The sequence below is a fragment of the Dendronephthya gigantea genome, unplaced genomic scaffold, assembly GCF_004324835.1.
Source record: "Dendronephthya gigantea isolate DGI-Jeju-01 unplaced genomic scaffold, DenGig_1.0 000009F, whole genome shotgun sequence".
Lineage (NCBI taxonomy): Eukaryota > Metazoa > Cnidaria > Anthozoa > Malacalcyonacea > Nephtheidae > Dendronephthya > Dendronephthya gigantea.
This window is the reverse complement of record NW_021163019.1, coordinates 2,689,433-2,709,657: the sequence shown is the minus strand read 5'-3', so window position 1 is coordinate 2,709,657 and position 20,225 is coordinate 2,689,433. Positions and strand designations below refer to the sequence as shown.

Sequence of the window (20,225 nt, the reverse complement as noted above, 5' to 3'; positions counted from 1 at the left end):
TATGGAACTTTATTGAGTCAATAAGCAAGACGATTACTAAACTTGCCCAAGCATGTCCACTTCGGCCGGGTATACAATACCGGATATAATATCCCGGAGCAAGGGCAGAAAACCCTGTATACAAACATGGCGACCGACGGAGGAGTGAAGTCAGTTGCTTCGCAAGTTCCTTTTCACGACCTGTGCTCTTTGCTTGAGAAAATACGCGGTGTTAAAGGAACTGATAAGAAAAAGAGTATTTTGAAGTCTTTTATAGGATCCTGGCGGGAGACTCACAACAAAATTCACGGTGATGAGATAACTGTAAGTTGGTTTGAATTTTGAAAAATACTATGTATTAAAATGGTGCGCTAACTTCGGGGTATCATGTCAACCACTCTGTGAACCCCTCTGTTATTTCGCAACATTCAATATAATCTTTGTAGGATGATTCATTCTTTCCTGCAATGCGCTTGCTCCTACCTCAGTTTGACAAAGAGCGACCAGCCTATGGTATGAAGGAGGTAGGCATGGTAACATATATCTTAGATACCAATAAAATACGGTATATGTACCAATAATAGCAAGTGACACCAGAGCATATCAGATTGTTGCAAATGCTCTGTAGTCTGAGTGATATTAATAAATAAAATTTATTTATGACATGAAGACAGCCTTGGCTAGACATTACATTGAAATACTCAGCATTGGAAAGGATAGTTTAGATGCAAAGAAACTACTCAATTACAAGGCACCAACTCATGCATTAAAGGTACGCAGCTTGTATATGTTTGTGGAGATTCCAGTTATAATTATAGAACTTAGAACTGACAAGATGAATTCATTGTTACAGGATGCAGGTGACTTTGCAATGGTAGCATATTTTGTTTTAAAGAAACGATGTCCTGAGAAAGGGAGGTTTGTGTCATAATCTTGCTTGGTCATGTTGACATGCCTTCTAGGTATTTCTACCTATGTTTTCTTTATGTTCTGTAGTTTAACCTTAAAACAAGTGAATGACCTTCTTGACAAGGTTGCTATGGGGAATGTGAATCATAAAAAAGCAGATACAAGAAGCGCATTGCAAATTCTTCTGAGAAATACCAGTGCTTTGGAACAGGTAATATTGAATAACTAGTTTCAATGGAAAGAATTTAAATATAATAAAAGATTTAAGTTTCCAGGTGATATTTTGTCTGCCAGTAAATGTTTTATATGACTTAAGTTAACAAACGGAGGAAACATGCCTTATTTTATTAGTTCAAATGTATTACTTTTTTCCTGGTCTGTGGTAGGGTGATAATCAAACATATTTATCAAAAATTACATTTTTTTGATTTAGAAGTGGTTGATCCGAATGATAATGAAGGTAATAAGATATCTCAGTTGTTTCATATATTAAATATGATTTTTGTCATAAGACGGAAGTCACAGAACTTTGATATGAGAATTTTTTCTTTTTAGGAACTAAAAGTTGGGACTAGCGAAAAATCCATTTTCGATGTCTACCATCCAGACGCCATGGATTTTTATAACGTGTGTAGTACCCTTTCAAAGGTACATCTGTGTACAGAAAATGCCTTGTTTGAAAAACTTAATGACTAATTTATTGCTTGAAATATGAACCACTTGATCGATTATGTTCATTGTGTTGAAGGTGTGTCAAGATCTTAAAGACCCGACAGTGAGGAAGAACGACTCTGACATCACATTGTTTTCTGCATTTAAACCAATGTTGGGTCAACGTGCGGCCATAGATGAGGTACTGAGTTGTACCTTCCACATCTGTACCTCTATTTGTAGTTTTGAGATTGACACAGATCTTTATGACCATCTTCACTTTCTAGACAATCATGTCTTACAATGCGAGATATCTTCATCTCTTCTTATTATGTGTCCATATCATCTCAACCTTGCTTCCCTCATCTTCTCTGCAATGTCTACCACCTCACATCTTCTTCTGATCTCTTCATTTCATAATATCTCTGACCAGCTCTCCTTCATCTCTTCTTATTACGTGTCCATATCATCTCAATCTTGCTTCCCTGCAATGTCAGAGAAGATTCTCTGCAATGTCTACCAACTCGCATCATCTTCTGATCTCTTCCGGGTTGTGATATATTCGATCGTGGTAAGCTCGAGTATATTTATCACCTCCAATCTTGAATTCCTTGCTTACGAGAGGACCGCATTTGAGAACTTGAAAATGGATCTATAAGGAATAACCTTTAAAAAATTCGAAAAGAGACTTCAACAGAGCCGATAAAAATATCAGATCTAAGTTTGTTAATCTTCGACTTTCTTATGAACTGACTTTTGCTATAATATGTAATATCGTTAGGTAGAAAAACTGATGGGCGAACAAGATTTTATCATCGAAACGAAACTGGATGGAGAGAGATTTATGTTACACAAACAAGACAATATGTTCAAATACTTTTCACGAGGGTTGGTAAAATACAGTATATGTAGTTTTCATACAATTGTTAGAATTACTTTTAATGGCAAAATGTAAATTTAAAATCTGGTTGTACGCTTTTAGTTCGAACGAGTATACAGCGACGTTTGGTGGTTCCCCAAATGAAGGATTCCTCACGCCATTTATTGCAAACTGCTTCGCCAGGTGGTGAAACGAGTTCATATACTGTAATATTTTTGAGTCCATTCTGCGTGTATTATTTTCATTATTCTGCCTACTGTAACAATCAGTTGTTTTGTGTTTTCAAACAGCAAGGTAAAATCGTGCATACTGGATGGTGAAATGATGGCTTTCAATGCTTCAAATGAAGTGAAATTTGTGTAAGTACATATTTAATGTTCATTCACAAGATGTATGAGGGTATCTCTAAACTTTGGCTTATCCACCGTTAAAGTTAAACGCCTTTCGAAGTTATGAACAATCGCTCTCTGTAAACAATGCACAAACGTCTCTAGCACCCTGTTTGACAATGTGATCTAACATTGTAACTTTATTCCCGCAGCTCAAAAGGAGCCAATATTGATTTTAAGAGTGAAAAGACCTACTCTGGAGGTACAGGTGTGTGCAGCCTCGTACCCAAGCTCTCTTCCCTGTTCTCGCGTCCACAGAAACAAAGAACTGTCAGAACTAAGTTCAATAACCGTTGACAACCATTTCTGAAAAGAGTGTTTTCCCTCAACACAGGTCTTCATCCATGTTTCGTGGTATTCGATGTCCTCTTGGTAAACAGCAAAAGTATTGCAAGTTTACCACTGAAAGAGCGATTGGTAACTTTGGAAAAGTATGTTAATGCCCAACTATGGTCCGATGAAAATTTCTGGACAAAGTATTAAGTAGCCGTTTATTTCCATCGCATTCCTAGAGTATTCACACCCGTTCCTGGACGAATTCAACTGGTTTCAAGTCAACCAGGGAAAAACAGGTATGTACATATAATAAAATTTTTTTTTTAGGTAGATAAAAAGCAGGTAGCACTAGGCAACTGTCGGATAAGTTTCCATTAATAAGTACTTCTCTCGTCTAGGCAAGATGTGATAAAGGCGTTGAACGAAGCCGTGGATAAATACGAAGAAGGATTAGTCGTAAAATCGCCGTTGTCAATTTATCAACCAAATGTTAGAAACGGTAGGTCGCTCGATTGAAGCTATGGTATTATGATATTGTATAGTATGGTATGGTACAGTATGTTATGATATGGTATGGTATGGTACAGTTTGTTATGATATGGTATGGTATGGTACAGTATGTTATGATATGGTATGGTACAGTAGGTTATGATATGGTATGGTATGGTATGGTACAGTATGTTATGATATGGTATGGTACAGTATGTTATGGTATGGTACAGTATGTTATGATATGGTATGGTACTGTATGGTATGGGATAATGTATGACATGATATTGGTATGATGATATTGTATGGTATCGTGTGGTATCGGAGCTACGAATGATAGGCTGTGTTGCTTACTAAACAGTACTTTATATCTTAACTGCTCAAGGAAGTGGTTGGCTGAAGATAAAACCTGAATATGTTGATGGATTAACAGACGAGGTAAGTGATGTGATCTGTGTTCTTGATTCTTTCAAAGGCAAACTCCTATATTTCTAATTTCGCTTCTTTATTTTCAAAGTTGGACGTCATAATCCTTGGAGGTTACTTCGGAAGTGGGGTAAGGATCTAAATGATAACATTCTACGCAGGAATGCAATTTATTGGATCAAAAGAATCTGGTGTTTGGTTGTTTTAGTTCAGAGGTGGGATGGTTTCGCATTTCTTATGTGGGTTTTTGCTGCTCCAACCTCATCCCCAGAAGAAAAACCTAGCAAGTTCTACTCATTTTGCAAGGTAAGCATGGTATGGCTTCACGTGGTAGAATGATGGAACGATATGAGTATTTATGGTATGGTACACGATGTTGATAGTAGTGTGGTACCGTATGGTATAATATATGGTTACGGCGATGCTTGGTATGCTATACAATACACACTATATGGTACGTCAAGGTGGTGGTGACATATTACACGCTATGGTACAGCATGGTATGTTACTGGTATGGAAGAGTGGTGACATAGTCATAGTATATGATACAGCGTATATATGCCAATGGCATAGTACAGCAAGGTAGTGATATATGTTATGGTATATTGTAGGTTGGCTCAGGATATTCTATAAATGAACTGAAAGAACTATGTCGTCAACTGCATCCATATTGGAAAAAATTTGACCCAAAAAAGCCTCCATCAGTCATTGAGCTACCATCTAGTTTCAAGGTCCTAGTACACTACAGTATTCATATATCTTCATACCTGTAGTTAATGATTTACTCAGAACTTCGTTAATATATATATTACTGATGCAGTTGGGAAAGTTTGTGTACGATTGTGTACGTTTACATAAATTTAGGAGAAACCTGATGTCTGGATTGAACCTTCAAAATCGAAGATCGTTCAGATCAAGGCAGCAGAGATTGTTCCCTCGGACAAGTAAGATACCTTTGTGCGTAAAACTAACCCATAAATTGTTGTCAAGATTTGTCCACTTACTATTCTATGTAAGCGACTTTAATAATCTTGAACAGGCTGTATCTGTTAGACGTACGTACAAAAAACGCACAGTGGAAAACAGCCCTAACATTGAATAGTTTTACTAAGGCCTGTGTGATATGGTTTAACAGGAGTGTTAAGTGTATCTTCCCGCTCAAATTTTAGCTACAGGGCCGGTCTGACGTTGCGATTTCCAAGACTTGAAAAAATTCGTGACGACAAAAGTTGGTACGAGTGTCTCGACATGACTGAACTCGAGAGATTACGAACGATCGCGAAGGGAAAGCTCTCGTATCAGCACACGTCGACAAGTTACGAGCCTGCGCCGAAGAAAAGACGTGCGGTTACGCGCGTGGAGAAACCGATGACCGTTGCTAAGCATTTCGCTAGCGCTGATGCTTCTGCCGTAGAAGAGGTGAGGGTACATTTTGCAAGCCTGGAGCGCATGCGCGTAATACTGAAATGATAAATTAACCAATCAACTGACAGTGCTTTACCTACAAAACAACCTATTTTTTTAATCTGGTTTCTACTCTCTTTTTCACCTCACGAAGAAATCAAAGATTTTTGATGGGAAAGAGTTTTACATCGTGAATGGTCCGCCCGGCTGTGGCAAAGTTGAAATTGAGACAAAAATAATAGAGGTAAAGAATATTGAATGAAAAATATATTGAAGGCATTTGAGAAACCTTGGATATCACTGCCATCAGCGAGACAAGAGTACTACTGCATTACAAGGAAATATATCGTGTCGCTGTTTTCAATGTGTTTTCTTGAAGTGGGTCGACCTTTATCCTTAGAACTAGGGTATCATTAACAATTTCGTTCACACGAGAGCTAAGTGTGTCAAAAACTGTTATTTCTGCTCTCACAGGACTGACTAGGAGGGGGGATAAATGACACTTATACAGCAAGTCAATATACTTCAATTTATACACTAGAATGGAGGATCTGTTGTTCAAAACCCTGGGAAAGAAACTTTCTGTGTGGTAGCCCATAAAAGCAATGTACGCCTCCAGAATATCGTGAAGTGAGTACGTCTTACTCTACCTCACCCAGAAGTATCCAGTTTTATATTGCGCTCTGTGACCCGCTGTGATTTACTTTCTCAACTCATTTATTTTCTTTTGCCTCTTATAGACAAGCAGTTTACGATATCGTGTATTCAAATTGGTTATTAGAGTGTTTGGTACGGTACTTTCTATTGATTTTGATTTTGCTGATAAATCATCAGTTATTCTGTATTTCTAATACTTCATATAACGTGCAGCTAGACCTGTCAAAAACCGTATGAATTATGTGTTTATTTAAGTTCCCTTTAGTCCTAAGATAATACCAGAAATGCATTCTAAACAATTCATATCCCTCGCCAGGAAAGTAACAAGCTTTTGCCATGGTCCCCAAGTCACATGATGCACATGTCACCGAAGACGCGGGAAAAGTTCGCCTTAGACTATGACGAAAATGGCGACAGTTATACCAGAGATTTAAATGTGGCATCTTTGAAAGAAATCTTTCAAAAAATCGACGAAAAGGTGAATGTCAGTCTGTCGTCTCGAGGGCTTTTAGTTGGGAGATATTCAGAACGCGGAAGCGCCCTACGATTGCCAAAGGTCTAATGAAAAAAAAACATGAATTTCTCCTAGGAAATCTTGCGCTGTATTGTTTTGCAGAAGCGAATTAAATGAAATGTTCTTTTCTTTCAGCAAAACATGGTCAAGTTAACGAGAGAAGAAATTGTTCAAGTAGAGTCAAGATATTTTCCAAATTCACCCCTTGGTTTATTTAGACAATACAGGTACACAACGTCCTCCAATTACAGCCCCCGCTCCTCTCTTAGAACCCCACCTACAAATTGGACTCCATTGCAATCACATCCTCTGGGAATTCCGCAACGCCCCTTGTGTTACACGCTCCTTTCTCAAGTCCCTTTCTCAGCCCAACTCCTCTCACGGTGTTAAATAAGTCCGTGTTCAGTAATCCTTGAGATCAAGATAGGATTAGATTAGGATAGGATTAGATTCGGGATTTGGTTTTCACTTTTCCAATTCATGTTGGCAAAGGCAAATATGTGATTCTCTATCTTCATATATGGTATATTTTTAAGGTTTTATGTGGATCAATACTTGGAAATCGGTGATCCCCGAACGGTAGATATACGAGTAATATTATGGCTTCAACCGAATATCCTTTAATTTCATTCCTTGTTATCGATCTACGACCGCTATATGATGATCATCTTCCTTTGAATTTTACCACGTAGAAAATTCCCAACTGTAGTTTGGACATACAAGCCGCCGAACTGCAATACTACGGCGCACAATTAAGCGATGAATTTGACGAGGATGTTACACACGTCATTATGAACCCCAGGTAACAGTTATTTCTACTATAATGATTTATGCAATCTGTTTCCACGCTTCCCAACAGCTTGGCTCATTTCAAAATTTTCACTGTTTGGGTCCAGCTTTGAGACCAGCTTGTTCGAATACTGACGATCATAACGTATTATCACAAGTTGTTCATAACAATTTGTCATCGTATCCAGCAAGGTAGGAACAGTTGTCGACGCATTTCGGGGTATAAAGTGCAAAATGGAAAGTGACCTGTTCACATTCTTTTGACATTCTTCTTTTGATAAATGCGATCGAGCATGGTAGTTACGGATGTTAAAATAACGGCACTTATAACGTTGAGCATTCATAACTATCTATGTATTGGTTTGCGTCAGTTAATGGAAGAAATCCGTAGCAAAACTCGCGCGTTCAAGACAGATCACGAAGGCAAAGATTGAACTGATTCGTCTGAAAAGCAAAAATCCATGCCAAAGGTTTGAAGGGCGAATTCTGAGTTGGTGTTAAACTTTGCATTTATATGTTTCAGAGACTTATCAAGGCTGCCACGAATTCAAGAGGTGTCACGTGAGAGATCACGGAAAGCGCACGTGGTCACGGCATCGTGGGTATCGGAGAGCATAGAAGCCGGTACTATATTGAAAGAAAGGAACTACGGCCCATAGAGTAATTAACGGAGGAGGTGTATATATATATATATATTTATTGAATTGATATTTATAAACTATACGTTTTATTGTGGTATAAGTGAATAAGAATGAACGCCTTTAAAATATGTAAGAAAATGAATAGAATCAATACAATGCATATAACTGGTTTGAATAGAAGTTTTTCTCATTTAAGAACAGAAAATATATGGGTTAAAAAAACAGAGTGATATCACCGCTATGCATTATAACTTATGGTAACAATACTATTCATGTTCACAATCCTTAATCCTTAATCTATTTCTTTATTATGTTTGTAGTTGGATAAGAGTTAGGTTCAGATACGCGGATTCTGGATTTCATTTACCAAATTCCCTTTTTATACTTTATTCCACTCGCTCTTGTCAGTCCTAATTTGCATTCATACGAGGAAGGAATATGATTTATCAATAGTCCGTTGCAGAGTCATGCATCTTCATTATCAAGTCATCTCTTGCACGTCAATGAACAATACACTCAGTGATGAACACTCATGAGATACTTCATCTTAAGTGTCGAACAGTAGTGGTTATGTGAATTATTTATATTTGCGTGCGCTGTGTATAAATCTTCTCGTATTGGCCAGTCATCGCGAGACCACAGGCAACGGTGCGCTTCTCCGTAAATTTCTTCCACTATCGTTTAACGGGGAAAAAATACGTTGAAAAACTTAACAAGCTGCGAAACTAACACCGCTCACGTTCGTCTCTGCCTTGCGTTATTCCATGCATGCAACCGATGTTTAATTTTCATTGAACAATGATGCTCATCTTGCGACTCGTAACTATACACATTATTCGGAGTTCTTTGTTTAGATTTTTCATAACGAAAACGTCTTTGTTTATAATAATGTCCCCTCTCAGCTGTTCAATAGCTCAAGTACCCCTTCTTTTCCAAAATTCAACATGGTATCTCAAAGGTGAACCTTTAAAAACACATATAGCTTTATCTTTCTTTCACGATAGCTCCAACTAAGCCATCTGTTTACCGCAAAAGAGGTAATGGCATAAACGTCATTTAACTATATTGGCTCGACGCCGGATGTGAATTTATCTAACCGTTATAGTGTGATAATAGCGTATATTAGATGATTTTTATGTTATCTTTAAAAGAATATACGTTTATAAAGAATTCTTTCACTTTTTGTAACCGAAAAGTTCGTTTTATAGTCCTTGCTGTATTTTTTTTATCAAAACATTTTAGCCGTTTGCTTTGAAATCGTGCAGCTGACTGTTGTAACTTCGCTAAAGTTAAAAACAAAAAATTTAAATTAAAAACAATTTATAGCTTGACTTCCGGCCTGATGTACTACGAAAACTTAGTTAACTAGATTGGATTAACTTTGTTAACTATATCGCTATTATTAAATGCTCTGAATACAGAAGAATTGAAGGCCTGTTTAAATTTGCAATTTTGCTGCGATTTTCGGTGCAATTTTCTTCTTTTGATAAATGTGAACGAGTGAATGAGACTGATCAGTTACGGAAGTTCAAATACAGAGCATTCGTGCAGAACTTATTACTCGTTCACATCTACCAAAAGGAGAAAATCGCAGCAAAAATCGCAAGTGTAAACGGGCCTTAAGGAGGGTATAATATTGAAGCGACAGGGCCTGATTAAACACAGCCCTAGCTTTTGTTGTCTTTTGTTTCGAATATTTACCAAACTGAACTTTTGCAGCTATATTTACGAAACGAAATCTTTCGAATCCCTACTCTAATTGGCCATCACTTATGCACTTGTCGACGGGAATGCGCGACAATGAAGATCTTAACGTTGTTTTGTTTAAATGGAGTTTTCTTTGACTTATAACTGGACACCGTCGCAAGCTGGGACCATCTTGCATGAGCGCACGTTTAAAGTGGCACGCAACATGACGTCTAACTATAAGCTAATCGTTACTTAATCAAATGCTCCAAAAGCTCCACTGATCTGATAATCGACGGGATAATAACTGTAGTTAACAAAGCAATGAATTACGTTGTCCGCCTCGTTTTCACGCTATTGTTTCGTGTGCATTCAAAGGAAATTGCCATTGAAAAGAATCATTGGTTTGCCCGCGTGAATCCCAGGAAATTTAACCGGAAGTTTTAATATAGTTCTGGCCTTGTGAGGAAAAGTGTATCATATCTATATCTCCAGTGTAACATGAGATCAGTGGCGGCTACCACCCTGAACTGCTCCATTGCTCAAAGTTGTGTTATATATCAAAGGCAACTGACGGTGTTGATTGCTTCTCCAACCCAGATGCGACTTTTTGCGGTCAGTCCTTGCGTGGCCAAAAGACCAACGAATGATCTGAATTGAAGAACTGGATGAAGCACATCTATAATCTTGTTGTCGATTGTTGTGGAATATTTCTGTTGTCTTGTGAACTTGTTTAAGTGACACTTCCTCGACTTCGTTTTTTTTTTTATCAATATACTGCATATTGAAGTCACAAACATCGGCGGGAGAGATACTGTGAAACTATAGCGATGATCATTTCTCGTCTATATGAGGTTTCTTCTTTCTAACTGGTTCGAAAATGACCCCCAGGTGGCTTCGTCCATGCATGAAGCGAGGCTATCTTAAAGAATCCTTTTTGACTAGTACGTTTTGGGTATTAGTTCCCGGTTTTCAAATGCCGACACGATTAGCTTTTTAACAAAGCTCCTCTCAGAGATTACTTAGCAAGATTAATCTTGTCAAATGTTTTAAAACAGAACACATTTATCTAAGTTTTGTTTCGTCTATTTCATCTTTGTTTTCCTTTAAATGTGTCTAACAGATGAAAAACATTGCAGGAATTTGTCATTCAAATTCGCACTAAAATTACTTAGGTTGACGGTATAAAAATATCTTAAATTTACAGCATGATTTTACATCCTACATGCTAGCTCGTACACAAACATCTTATAAAATTTTCTCTTGATTCGAAAGACTTCGTATCCCGCTCTTTGCACGAGGACTGTTCTTGCAGTGGCTCGTCGCTTCGTTCTGATTGGTTCTGATCTCTTTGGTAAAACAAAAAACGTAAAGTATTTCCCCGAAAAACGCTTATTATGTAGTACTTACAAACCCAGTATCCCCGAAAGACACGTCTGCATGCGAGCGCATTTGGAATTTAACATAGGTGAAATAATTAGCTATGCAAAATTTCACAGCGCATTCGCTGACGCCGAAACGCAATTATAGGTAAACCAGAAAAAACATGTCTTTCTCTTGAGTGTTTTTAACAAATCGCCTCAAAAGTGGTAACAGCACACTACGGATAATTCTCGCAATGCCTTAAAAATGATGTGTAATTCCGTCTTATCTTCATTATCAATATAGCGATAATTCACGGCATCTTATCTGATTGTTTTCAAGAATGCATGCACAGGCCGTGCACACATTGCATGTGCATTTGTACTTGGTGAAAATTGAATGGGGCTCCCGTTTGAACATATTGCCATCAAATTCAATGCTTCAATTTTCTAACTACACAATTCTTTGTATACTTGTTAATTCGCCAGCTATATTTCAAATGACATATATCTATACTATTAATACACAGACGAATTTTGACGCAGATTTCACAACAATTTGCAAACACATTTTACGGTTGGCGAACGATTTAAACACCATTAAAAGACATTAGAATTTTTTCTAATATTTTATTTTATATCATAGATATATGTTGGTCGAGGTAAATAAAGTCTACGTATTTTGGAACTCGAACAATTAACCACACGCCATGCAGCTTTTTAACAGCAAATACGACTAGCTTTGAAATTAAACTTTTGCATGTTTAGAAGTAAATTTCGGATAAAATGGGTGACTTGGCGTTTCATGAAATTGTTGAGGATCCGTATAGGATGGGCTAAGCAAATGCATTTGGCATGCAAATGTGACGTTAAAATTAGATTCAATACCGCGAGGACATGCATTATGTGGCCTATTAAATTCTTAATAGGATTGCCTTAATAACTACGCTGCATTTTATATAAACAATGTTAAAGAATAAATTGCCTTTTGTTGGGGGCGAAAATCCACTTTGAAATAGGATTTCAAAATAGACACTTTTTCATGACAAGGGTCAAAAAATATTATTGCTGTTATGAGTTTTTTTGCGGCCAGCAAAAAAGTTGAAATTAGTATATCTTGTGACAGCGAGGCAAACAGGCGAACATGTTTAACAAATAACGTAATTTAACAAATTGGTGCATAAAATTTAAATACATTAACTGTAAAAGCTGCGTTTAATTTTTAAACTAAAGCTAAATATCCATTTTAAGCATTTTTCATTTAAACTGAACAAAAACTTACAAAGCACGCACTTTGCCGTCAAGAATATAAGTATATTAGACCTTTCGTAGAATATTTTCGTATAAGTTGAGGGCTTAGAAGAATTGCATTTGAAAGTTTATTTTTTTATACGGATCATTCGCAAACATAATTTATTAGCATTTTAATATATTAATAAACTTGGCACAGTTCGTCTAATACACTTTCTACATCTCTAGAACTGGTATGTCTCAACACATTTTATAGAACTATACACACTTTTAAAATAATTTCTTTCAAAGAATTAAATCTCATACACGCTTTTAGTTTTTATACAAAGCGCTCTGGTATCTGTGTTTTAAATTAAGGGCAGTCGCATTTTACATATATAATTGTTCCATTTATACACAGAAACACAGGAGAAGTTTCTAGATTTAGGAAAACCTATATTTAGATTGTCCTTTAACTGTCATATTGCATGCTAGTTTATTATATATGGGGGGTAATTTACAGGTTCCTTATCCAAGACACAGAAGTCCTCCAAAAACGAAGTTCTTTGATGCGATATTTGTAAGGTCTGGTAAGATCTTGGCATGGCACATGAGGTTTGGATATCCACACACATCTCTTTTTAACGCCATCTTCTACGGACATGCCTGTATTTTCGTAGCCGCTAAAACAGAGGAAACTTGTGAACTGGCGGCGTACGTGTTCTGTCCTCCTTCGTTGGGCTCGGTGACGGGTCTTGGCAAAACACTAGTACCGTCAGTGGTCTTCAACAGATTCAAGGATCTTTCTCCGCAAGCTTGTTGCTCTGTCACCAAAGTCTGCGTCTCAGAGTTGGACGCGTCCTGCAAGACAGCACTGAGTGTCCTAATGTAGTTTATCGCAAGACGCAGGGTCGTAATTTTCGAAATGTGACCGTCAGCGATGTAGCACGGAAGGGCGTTTCGTAGATTTTCGAATCCCTTGTTCAAAGTCTTCATGCGTTCCCTCTCTCGGGCGTTCACGAGCATTCGTTTGTTGTACAAAGTTCGCGACCGATTTGGCTGCATTTTCCTTTCACGTTTCTGGCTCGGATGAGCGAAGTTGACCTGTTGTTGGCTGCCCGACTCGATCTGGGCGTTCCTTGCTCTCAGATTGTAGATTTCCAGCGCGCGCTGTGCGGCAAGAGCCGAGTTATTTTGCTCGGAAGGTGCGTAAAGAATCCCGCAATTATTGAATCCATAATACGGCGTTCCGTTCATGCCAATTACACTCTCCATAACTGATACGGACCCGTTTGCAGAAAGCCAGCTTTTAAACCTCTCTACAAGGGCTGTTTTTAAGTGCCTACGAAGCTGCGCGCTCATTGGTCGATTCTCGCACGCGCACAGGTGGGCCATATTGTGAGGTCGCCTGGCCAAACATGTTAAAAAGCCCTTTTGTAGACACCCTGTGGCGTAAGGCTAGTTAATCTACTTAGCCGGGAGCATAACAGAGACTTTATCACAAAACGTCTCAGACTATTAGTACAATTGAATCCCAAATCGAAATGAACAAATTTAATTACCCAATATATTAGGACTGTTTTAACAAAATATGAAGAATTAATTGATAAACGACCGCTATTCAATTCATCGTATATTTGCCTTGCTCAACACAGACAGTATGGGCAAATGACGACTACAGTAATTTATGTTTACTTAATTTGATAGCAAGTTTAGAGATGAAGTAAACTTTCCCGGTTTCGTGAATGTGATGTGCTTCTCTTTTATAAGCAACATTCAAATTTCAATTCCGCAAAATGCCTGGCCTTTTTTCTGTTCACCGCGGTGACTGCAAAATCTATCGACTGTATATATGTATATATACACTTGTTAAACTTGATTTAATTGTTTTTACAGAAGTATACATAGGTGCAAAAGTGCGTTCCTATGTTTACCATACTTGTGGCTTAGACCTTAGAGCTGATAAGTTGTGATTGCACAAATTGTAAAACTGTTAAATAAAGACGTAACTTTTCAAACCGAAACCCTCGTTTAAAGGCGGTATATGAAGTCATTACTTCCGTGGGCAGGAGCGGGGTAGTTTTGAAAAAATTTCGTCAGAATCCGTAAGATGCAGTGGATAGCTACAAACTGCTTGCAATGGCCTCCTTCGTGCGCTGTGGTGTACAAGTAAGCGCCATTGTTTCTTCACCTTTAAACTAATTGACTCACATTTCGTCTCTTCGCATCAAATTAAAGTTCATTAAAGCGTAATGTAAATAATGAGCAATTATACGCGTGTCATATCTGGTTAGCTTTTCAATAATGCACGGCTTAATCGCAAACAATGTTAGCGAATGAAAAACATAAAAAAAGAGCGAGAGGCCATTGTTCGAAGTCATGTATAACATTAGAAAAGTTTAATATGAACACAAAATGCCCGATTACACATTATCTCGACATGTTAAGCGGGGACAATGGCAAATGAAAAAGCACAGGTGCCTGTATTATTAGCCACAAATATATATCGAGTTTTATTTATAATTCAAGCCCACGATTTTTCAAAGCACTTGCATGCTATAGTCATCGCTCGTCGTCATAAACAAACGAAATAGAATATAGCTACTCATATACTTCGAGTCCTTTTTAACAAAAACATATGCTGACGTTATTGTTCGATAGCTGTACTTGAAAATATGCATCAACTTTTAAGGGTAGTCTAACATCCATTGCAACAGTTCGTAGGCCTACGATCTATGCCATGGGGTTTAAGTGAAAGCGTATAAGGAGTTATAAGCATATTTTTGAGGAAAATCTAAAATCTGTTCAAATGTAAACATGTATGATTACGAGGGTTGAACAAAGGAACAGAATTAAGTGTTCTGTAAATTTTAGCATGAATTGTGAATTCAATATTTCATGTTTGCTAAATAAAAAAAAACTCTTCTAAAGTTGCCTTGCGTAAGAACACTCGTGGCAAAAAGAGCTCTGGATTACAAAATGTTTATTTAAGATAAGGTAGCTTGATCAGGTGCCAAAAGGATTAACGGATCAGAGTTTTTTTTAAATCTATTTTTAATCTATGTTTTTTAATTTTCTAATCCATTGTCTATATACTAAATATAGTTATATTTGAGATGGTTGTTTACACGTTAGTGAAGTTTTAGTAAAATCTTTAGCACAAAGATAAAGTTAATTTCCAAAATACACCATATTTGAAGAGAAATCTTATTAGATATCAGTATACAAATAACCGTCAAATCATAGATTAGCTAAACATTATGTAGCTACATCTTTTCAACGGAAATGCAAACCTAAAAAACTTGACTCCTATGGAGTATCGCTCATTTAATATATATAATGGTGCAAATTATGTCTAACCGACAAAAAAATATAGAACCTAGTAGCTTGTAACTACTATAATAGGCTTTGATGATATGCAGGGGAGAGTTAATATATTCCCGCAAGTTAGTTCCGTTGTTTCAAAGAAAATAACGAGATGTAACGCGATCATCCATGTCGCCGGATTTTTACGAGAAAGATCACATGTTACGAGAAATATCACGCCTTACGAGAAATATCATGTCTCACGAGAAATATCATGTCTTACGAGAAATATCATGTCTTACGAGAAATATCACGCCATACGAGAAATGTCATGTCTTACGAGAAATATCATGTCTTACGAGAAATATCATGTCTTACGAGAAACATTCCAAAGATCAACATGCGAGTTCTGAGCCATTTGCACGGTGCGAGGCAACGTGACATTCCATGAGGGGTAACATCAAACAAAATATTTAGACGTCTGCCTGTGTGAAATCGTTTGTCTTCCACGAGTAAACTCGTTTGCATTTTACTGATTAGTCACTTGCGGTTCAACTTTGTTAACCACGAGATCCTTTATCCACATTAATAAAACAGTGAATAAAGAAATTCTTTTCTCACGAGGACTATCGCAAAGTAGCTATTGTCTCATTTCAGAGGACGTTTAAAATTGTCGATAAAATGTTGCTGTAGAGTTTTAGTTTAGTTTTTAGCTCGAAATATTTAGTTTGGTTCTTGAAATATTTTGATCAAACAGTGAGCTATTACATCGTTAATTTGTTTTGACCTCTTAATTATCGTTAAAACAAGGTTAGACGCAGGATTGTCATTATTATATCAATTCTAAGCTAACGAGAAACCATCAAAAGCCGTCCAAAGGGCTGTTTACATGAGCCCGGTACTCGAGATTCAACGAAGCGTGAGATGATTTTGAGGTATTGAAATGAGTAGATAACATGATCCTGGCAGTCGTATAATCACCACAACAATAGCATGTGCTTGTTTGGTGTCATAAAGACTTATTTCAATACCTCAAATTCCTCTCACGCTTCGTTGAATCTCGGGTAACCGGGCTCATGTAAACAGCCCCCATAAGATCTCTCAATCTTTCAGATTGAAATCATAAACGAGTCCCACGTTCCACGCTCACGATATATATTCTAATCATAAATCGCATTGCCTTGTGTTGGAGTTTTTCGTTTAAAATTTAAAACTGTAATTCGTAGAGTTTTAAATTTTTGTTTTCTCCAGCGAGTTAGAGAGGAGGTTTCTAACTTCGTCGTCATCACAACAACGTTCAAGCTCACCTTCCACATCATCCGCGTGTTTTTCCTCATCAATTTCCACTTCATCGTCATCATCTTCAGATTCCTCCTCATCCTCATTTTCCCCCTCGCCGCTGTACGCGCTTGCACTGTAGCCATAGTAACCGTATCTAGGGAACGATCCGTCGTCATCGTCGTCGTCGTCATCATCGTAAGTCTCCGCTGAATGTCGGCCGTAAGCCATTCGGCGTGCTAAATAAAATATAAACTGTTGTCTCAAACGGCCGCAAGTAATTTTGTCCTAAACACCAGTGCCGTTTACGACAATTGACGACCACCACTAAACAACCTTCAATGTGTCACCCCCGTTCCACCGACTCACGATTAAACCACCATCAACGATCCAGCAATGCACGACCCCCGTTCCACCAACTTACAACCAAACCACCACCAACACACCAGCAATGTACCACCAACTTAAGACTGAACCAACGCACCATCAATGTACCACCAGTAATGTACCATCCCCGCGCCACCAACTTACGATTACACCACAACGTCAACAAACACACCAGTAATGTACCATCCACCGCATACCACCAACTTACGATTACACCACAACGTCAACAAACACACCAGTAATGTACCATCCACCGCATACCACCAACTTACGATTACACCACAACGTCAACAAACGCACCAGTAATGTACCACCGCATACCACCAACTTACAACCAGACCAGCAGTAATGTACCATCCCCGCGCCACCAACTTACGATTACACCACAACGTCAACAAACGCACCAGTAATGTACCACCCCATACCATGAACTTACAACCAAACCACCACTGCATCACCAAAGTACCACGCTACCTAATGCAATCTACTTACTCGACATGCTAAGATCTTTGGTCGAATTTGTCTCAAACCCACATTTAGGACATGGTATTTCCTCTCCCCGTTTGTACTTTACGCCCTTGCGACGAACATGGTCTTCACAGAAACACAGCTAAAAATTTAGAGAACACCATGAAATTTGTCAAGATATTACACGTGCAATCCTCATTTTCAGAGTTGATTATTACAGTGAGATCAAGGTCTCAATTCAAGCCTATTTTGAAACATGTGTTATTTTAAGTTACACAAAGGGTCGCATCGGATTGTAGCTCGGTTGCTATACTACATTTATAATTCATAAAAAAGCCGCTTTCTTACCTTGCAGCGAAGACAAGAGTATTGTCCTAATTTGTTGCATGAACCACCTTAATAGAGAAATTGAAACGAACAATATCAGCCTTTTTCCTAAGAGAAGATGGCATTGCATGCATTTCGAAATAGTTTGGAGGTGCAGGAATATGACAGGCATCGAACATACGAAAGATCTAAAAGATCACTATTATGTGGGTCATGTTTCTTTCCAAGAAATAGTTTGCATGACTAGATCCAGGAATTTAAGAAATGGCTAATTTGAGTGACAAAAGGATATTGATTTAGGGCCTGGTTATATGGAGCAAGTTATCCTGGCTAAGTGAGGTAAAAAGAGCATCACATCAAAGGCTGAACCAGATTAGTCTCATTTTATGCAGTTTTCACCTCGCCTAGCCAGGATAACTCATGAGGTCTTTCCGCAACGGTTAAACCTACATTTAAAAGTCTCAGAATCCAGGACTTGACATTTCGCTTGATGTTCAAATTGATCGTCCTCACAGAGTGAATTATGACAAAAAGAACAACGGAATATTCTGCCACCTGCATCGTGAAAATAAAGATTCATTGAGGTCAATGAAGCAATTTGGAGAATGAACTTTTCTAAAACGACTTGCAAGACAACACGTACCATGATCCCAGACACCACGTTCACATTCAATACAGTCTCCATCGCGTGCAACGCAATCACATGCATGCGTTGTTAGACACTTTTTTGAATGACACACAAATGCTTCACAAAAATCACACACAGCACCCTTAAGGAAAAATGTAAACATAAAAATGTATTCCATGTGAGCACTTTGTTGACTGTTTTTGTGATTGACTTTATGTGTAGTGTACAATAGTCTTATAACATAATCAGCCCCCCTCACACAATGTCAAGGGAGGTTCAACTGCAAGTCACCTTGGGGTGCTGGTCCTTGCCCAAAATGCAATATCTTTACTTACAACCATTCCCATTCCAGTTGTATGAGAGTTGGGATGTTTCACAACACAATCACCAGTCTTTGACATACACTTTGATTTTCCTAACAAAGTTTATTTCATCCAAATCAGTCATACGTGATATAGTAGGAGTCCAATATTTCAATTTCAGCCATTTCCTGGTAATAATTCTATGTTCACTAAATCTTAACTACACAAATTTAATCCTTGAGATAAGGTTAGGATTAGGCTTAGATTAGGATTAGATTATGATAGGATTAGATTATGATTAGATTAGGATTGGGATAGGATTAGATATATCCTCAAAAATATCCCAAATACCTACCACATTCAGCACAAACTGGAAGCTTTTGAATGGCAGAACAAAAATAGCAAAAGGCTCGATTCTTCTGTCTCCTGCAAAAAAATATCTTGAGTAAATACCTCTCAGATAGTTGTATGAAATTATCATTCTGATAAATGCAAGAGTTCCTAGGCCACAATCTTTCTTATTTTGTTTAGGGAGGAATTGTTCATTTTGCAACTAAACTTCCCAGTTCTGAGCTCTACATATTCTATTATGCTGTTAATACACTGTGTCAAAAAATTCATTTTTTCTTTCTACTTGCAATGCAATTCTATTTTTCATGTTTTCTAGGTGCTAAATTTACATCTCTTAAAAGTAGTGAATGGCATTGCAAGTTAACAATTAGTCTTTGTGCTTACATTTTACACTTATCACATTCCTAAAGAACAAAAAAGAATCAAATTAAACACAGTTAGCACAGAAATTTCTTCATGAACCTGAAAGATAAACGCCTACCATTTGAAAGTTGCACGGCAGCTCCACAATGTCTCTAAACTGCTTTGAATTCTTTATTCCCTTTTGTCTTTCTCGTTGTTTCTCTGCCTTTTTGCGAGCCCCTGTCTTTTTCTTTGGCATGTTTAAATAACTGGATATATACGGCAACAATACAATTAAAAAAAGGTCAAATAAAACAAATAAAAAACGAAAAAATTAAAGAAATTAGAACACTTTTCTTGATTTTTTGGCAGCCATATTGGTTTAATCCACTAATCATGAGCCTGTGAATGAACTTCACGGCTAGTTTACTTCATGTAATAATAGTGGATGATGATGCGAGTTCCACTCGGAAATGAGCCGGTTGTAATTTGTAAATCCATTTCCAGCTCTGAAAAAGACTTGAATTCTCTGATAAGCGGTTACTTATCATAGAT

At 37.6% G+C, this 20,225-nt stretch overlaps 3 protein-coding genes across 5 annotated transcripts; 1 reads left to right on the top strand and 2 right to left on the bottom strand.

Annotated features, from left to right (window-relative positions):
* The first annotated feature begins 127 nt into the window (after positions 1 to 127).
* Positions 128 to 8,067, top strand: LOC114517522 (DNA ligase 4-like). Its single transcript, XM_028537286.1, is given in 30 exon segments — positions 128 to 303; positions 426 to 503; positions 650 to 751; positions 833 to 897; positions 976 to 1,099; positions 1,322 to 1,348; positions 1,444 to 1,536; positions 1,637 to 1,741; positions 2,321 to 2,427; positions 2,522 to 2,602; positions 2,710 to 2,778; positions 2,961 to 3,016; positions 3,143 to 3,239; positions 3,321 to 3,380; positions 3,483 to 3,583; positions 3,959 to 4,011; positions 4,091 to 4,129; positions 4,208 to 4,240; positions 4,243 to 4,305; positions 4,611 to 4,730; positions 4,864 to 4,943; positions 5,169 to 5,418; positions 5,558 to 5,647; positions 5,945 to 6,033; positions 6,144 to 6,192; positions 6,377 to 6,538; positions 6,710 to 6,801; positions 7,111 to 7,153; positions 7,267 to 7,376; positions 7,887 to 8,067. Coding segments are annotated over 29 exon segments (2,553 nt in total). The 5' UTR covers positions 128 to 303; positions 426 to 446; the 3' UTR covers positions 8,023 to 8,067.
* Positions 2,049 to 20,051, bottom strand: LOC114517523 (zinc finger protein 330 homolog). Of its 3 annotated transcripts, none has more exons than XM_028537289.1 (10): positions 19,810 to 20,051; positions 19,713 to 19,732; positions 19,333 to 19,403; positions 19,011 to 19,090; positions 18,691 to 18,817; positions 18,498 to 18,602; positions 18,069 to 18,115; positions 17,745 to 17,862; positions 16,895 to 17,104; positions 2,049 to 2,191 (listed from the first exon to the last, which is right to left on the bottom strand). In XM_028537289.1, exons 1-10 carry the CDS (start codon positions 19,927 to 19,929, stop codon positions 2,130 to 2,132), a joined length of 960 nt encoding a protein of 319 aa, XP_028393090.1. In that variant the 5' UTR covers positions 19,930 to 20,051; the 3' UTR covers positions 2,049 to 2,129. The 3 variants fall into 3 exon arrangements, with proteins under 3 accessions (XP_028393090.1, XP_028393088.1, XP_028393089.1); XM_028537287.1 differs by lacking the exon at positions 2,049 to 2,191 and adding an exon at positions 10,865 to 11,039; XM_028537288.1 differs by lacking the exon at positions 2,049 to 2,191 and having other exon boundaries at positions 16,605 to 17,104.
* LOC114517524 (neurogenic differentiation factor 4-like) lies at positions 12,397 to 13,564 on the bottom strand. Its single transcript, XM_028537290.1, has one exon. The coding sequence runs from the start codon at positions 13,554 to 13,556 to the stop codon at positions 12,936 to 12,938; it is 621 nt and encodes a 206-aa protein (XP_028393091.1). The 5' UTR covers positions 13,557 to 13,564; the 3' UTR covers positions 12,397 to 12,935.
* Positions 20,052 to 20,225: the final 174 nt, after the last annotated feature.

What these genes read in the sequence shown, in the direction of transcription:
- LOC114517523 (XM_028537287.1), bottom strand. Translation starts at nt 19,929, where the DNA reads ATGCCAAAGAAAAAGACAGGGGCTCGCAAAAAGGCAGAGAAACAACGA. An exon ending in GAATGTGATAAGTGTAAAAT is followed by an intron (nt 19,404 to 19,712) that starts GTAAGCACAAAG and finishes ATTTTTTTGCAG; the next exon opens with GAGACAGAAGAATCGAGCCT. An exon ending in GGATTCTGAGACTTTTAAAT is followed by an intron (nt 18,116 to 18,497) that starts GTAGGTTTAACC and finishes TTCTCTATTAAG; the next exon opens with GTGGTTCATGCAACAAATTA.
- LOC114517524 (XM_028537290.1), bottom strand. Translation starts at nt 13,556, where the DNA reads ATGGAGAGTGTAATTGGCATGAACGGAACGCCGTATTATGGATTCAAT.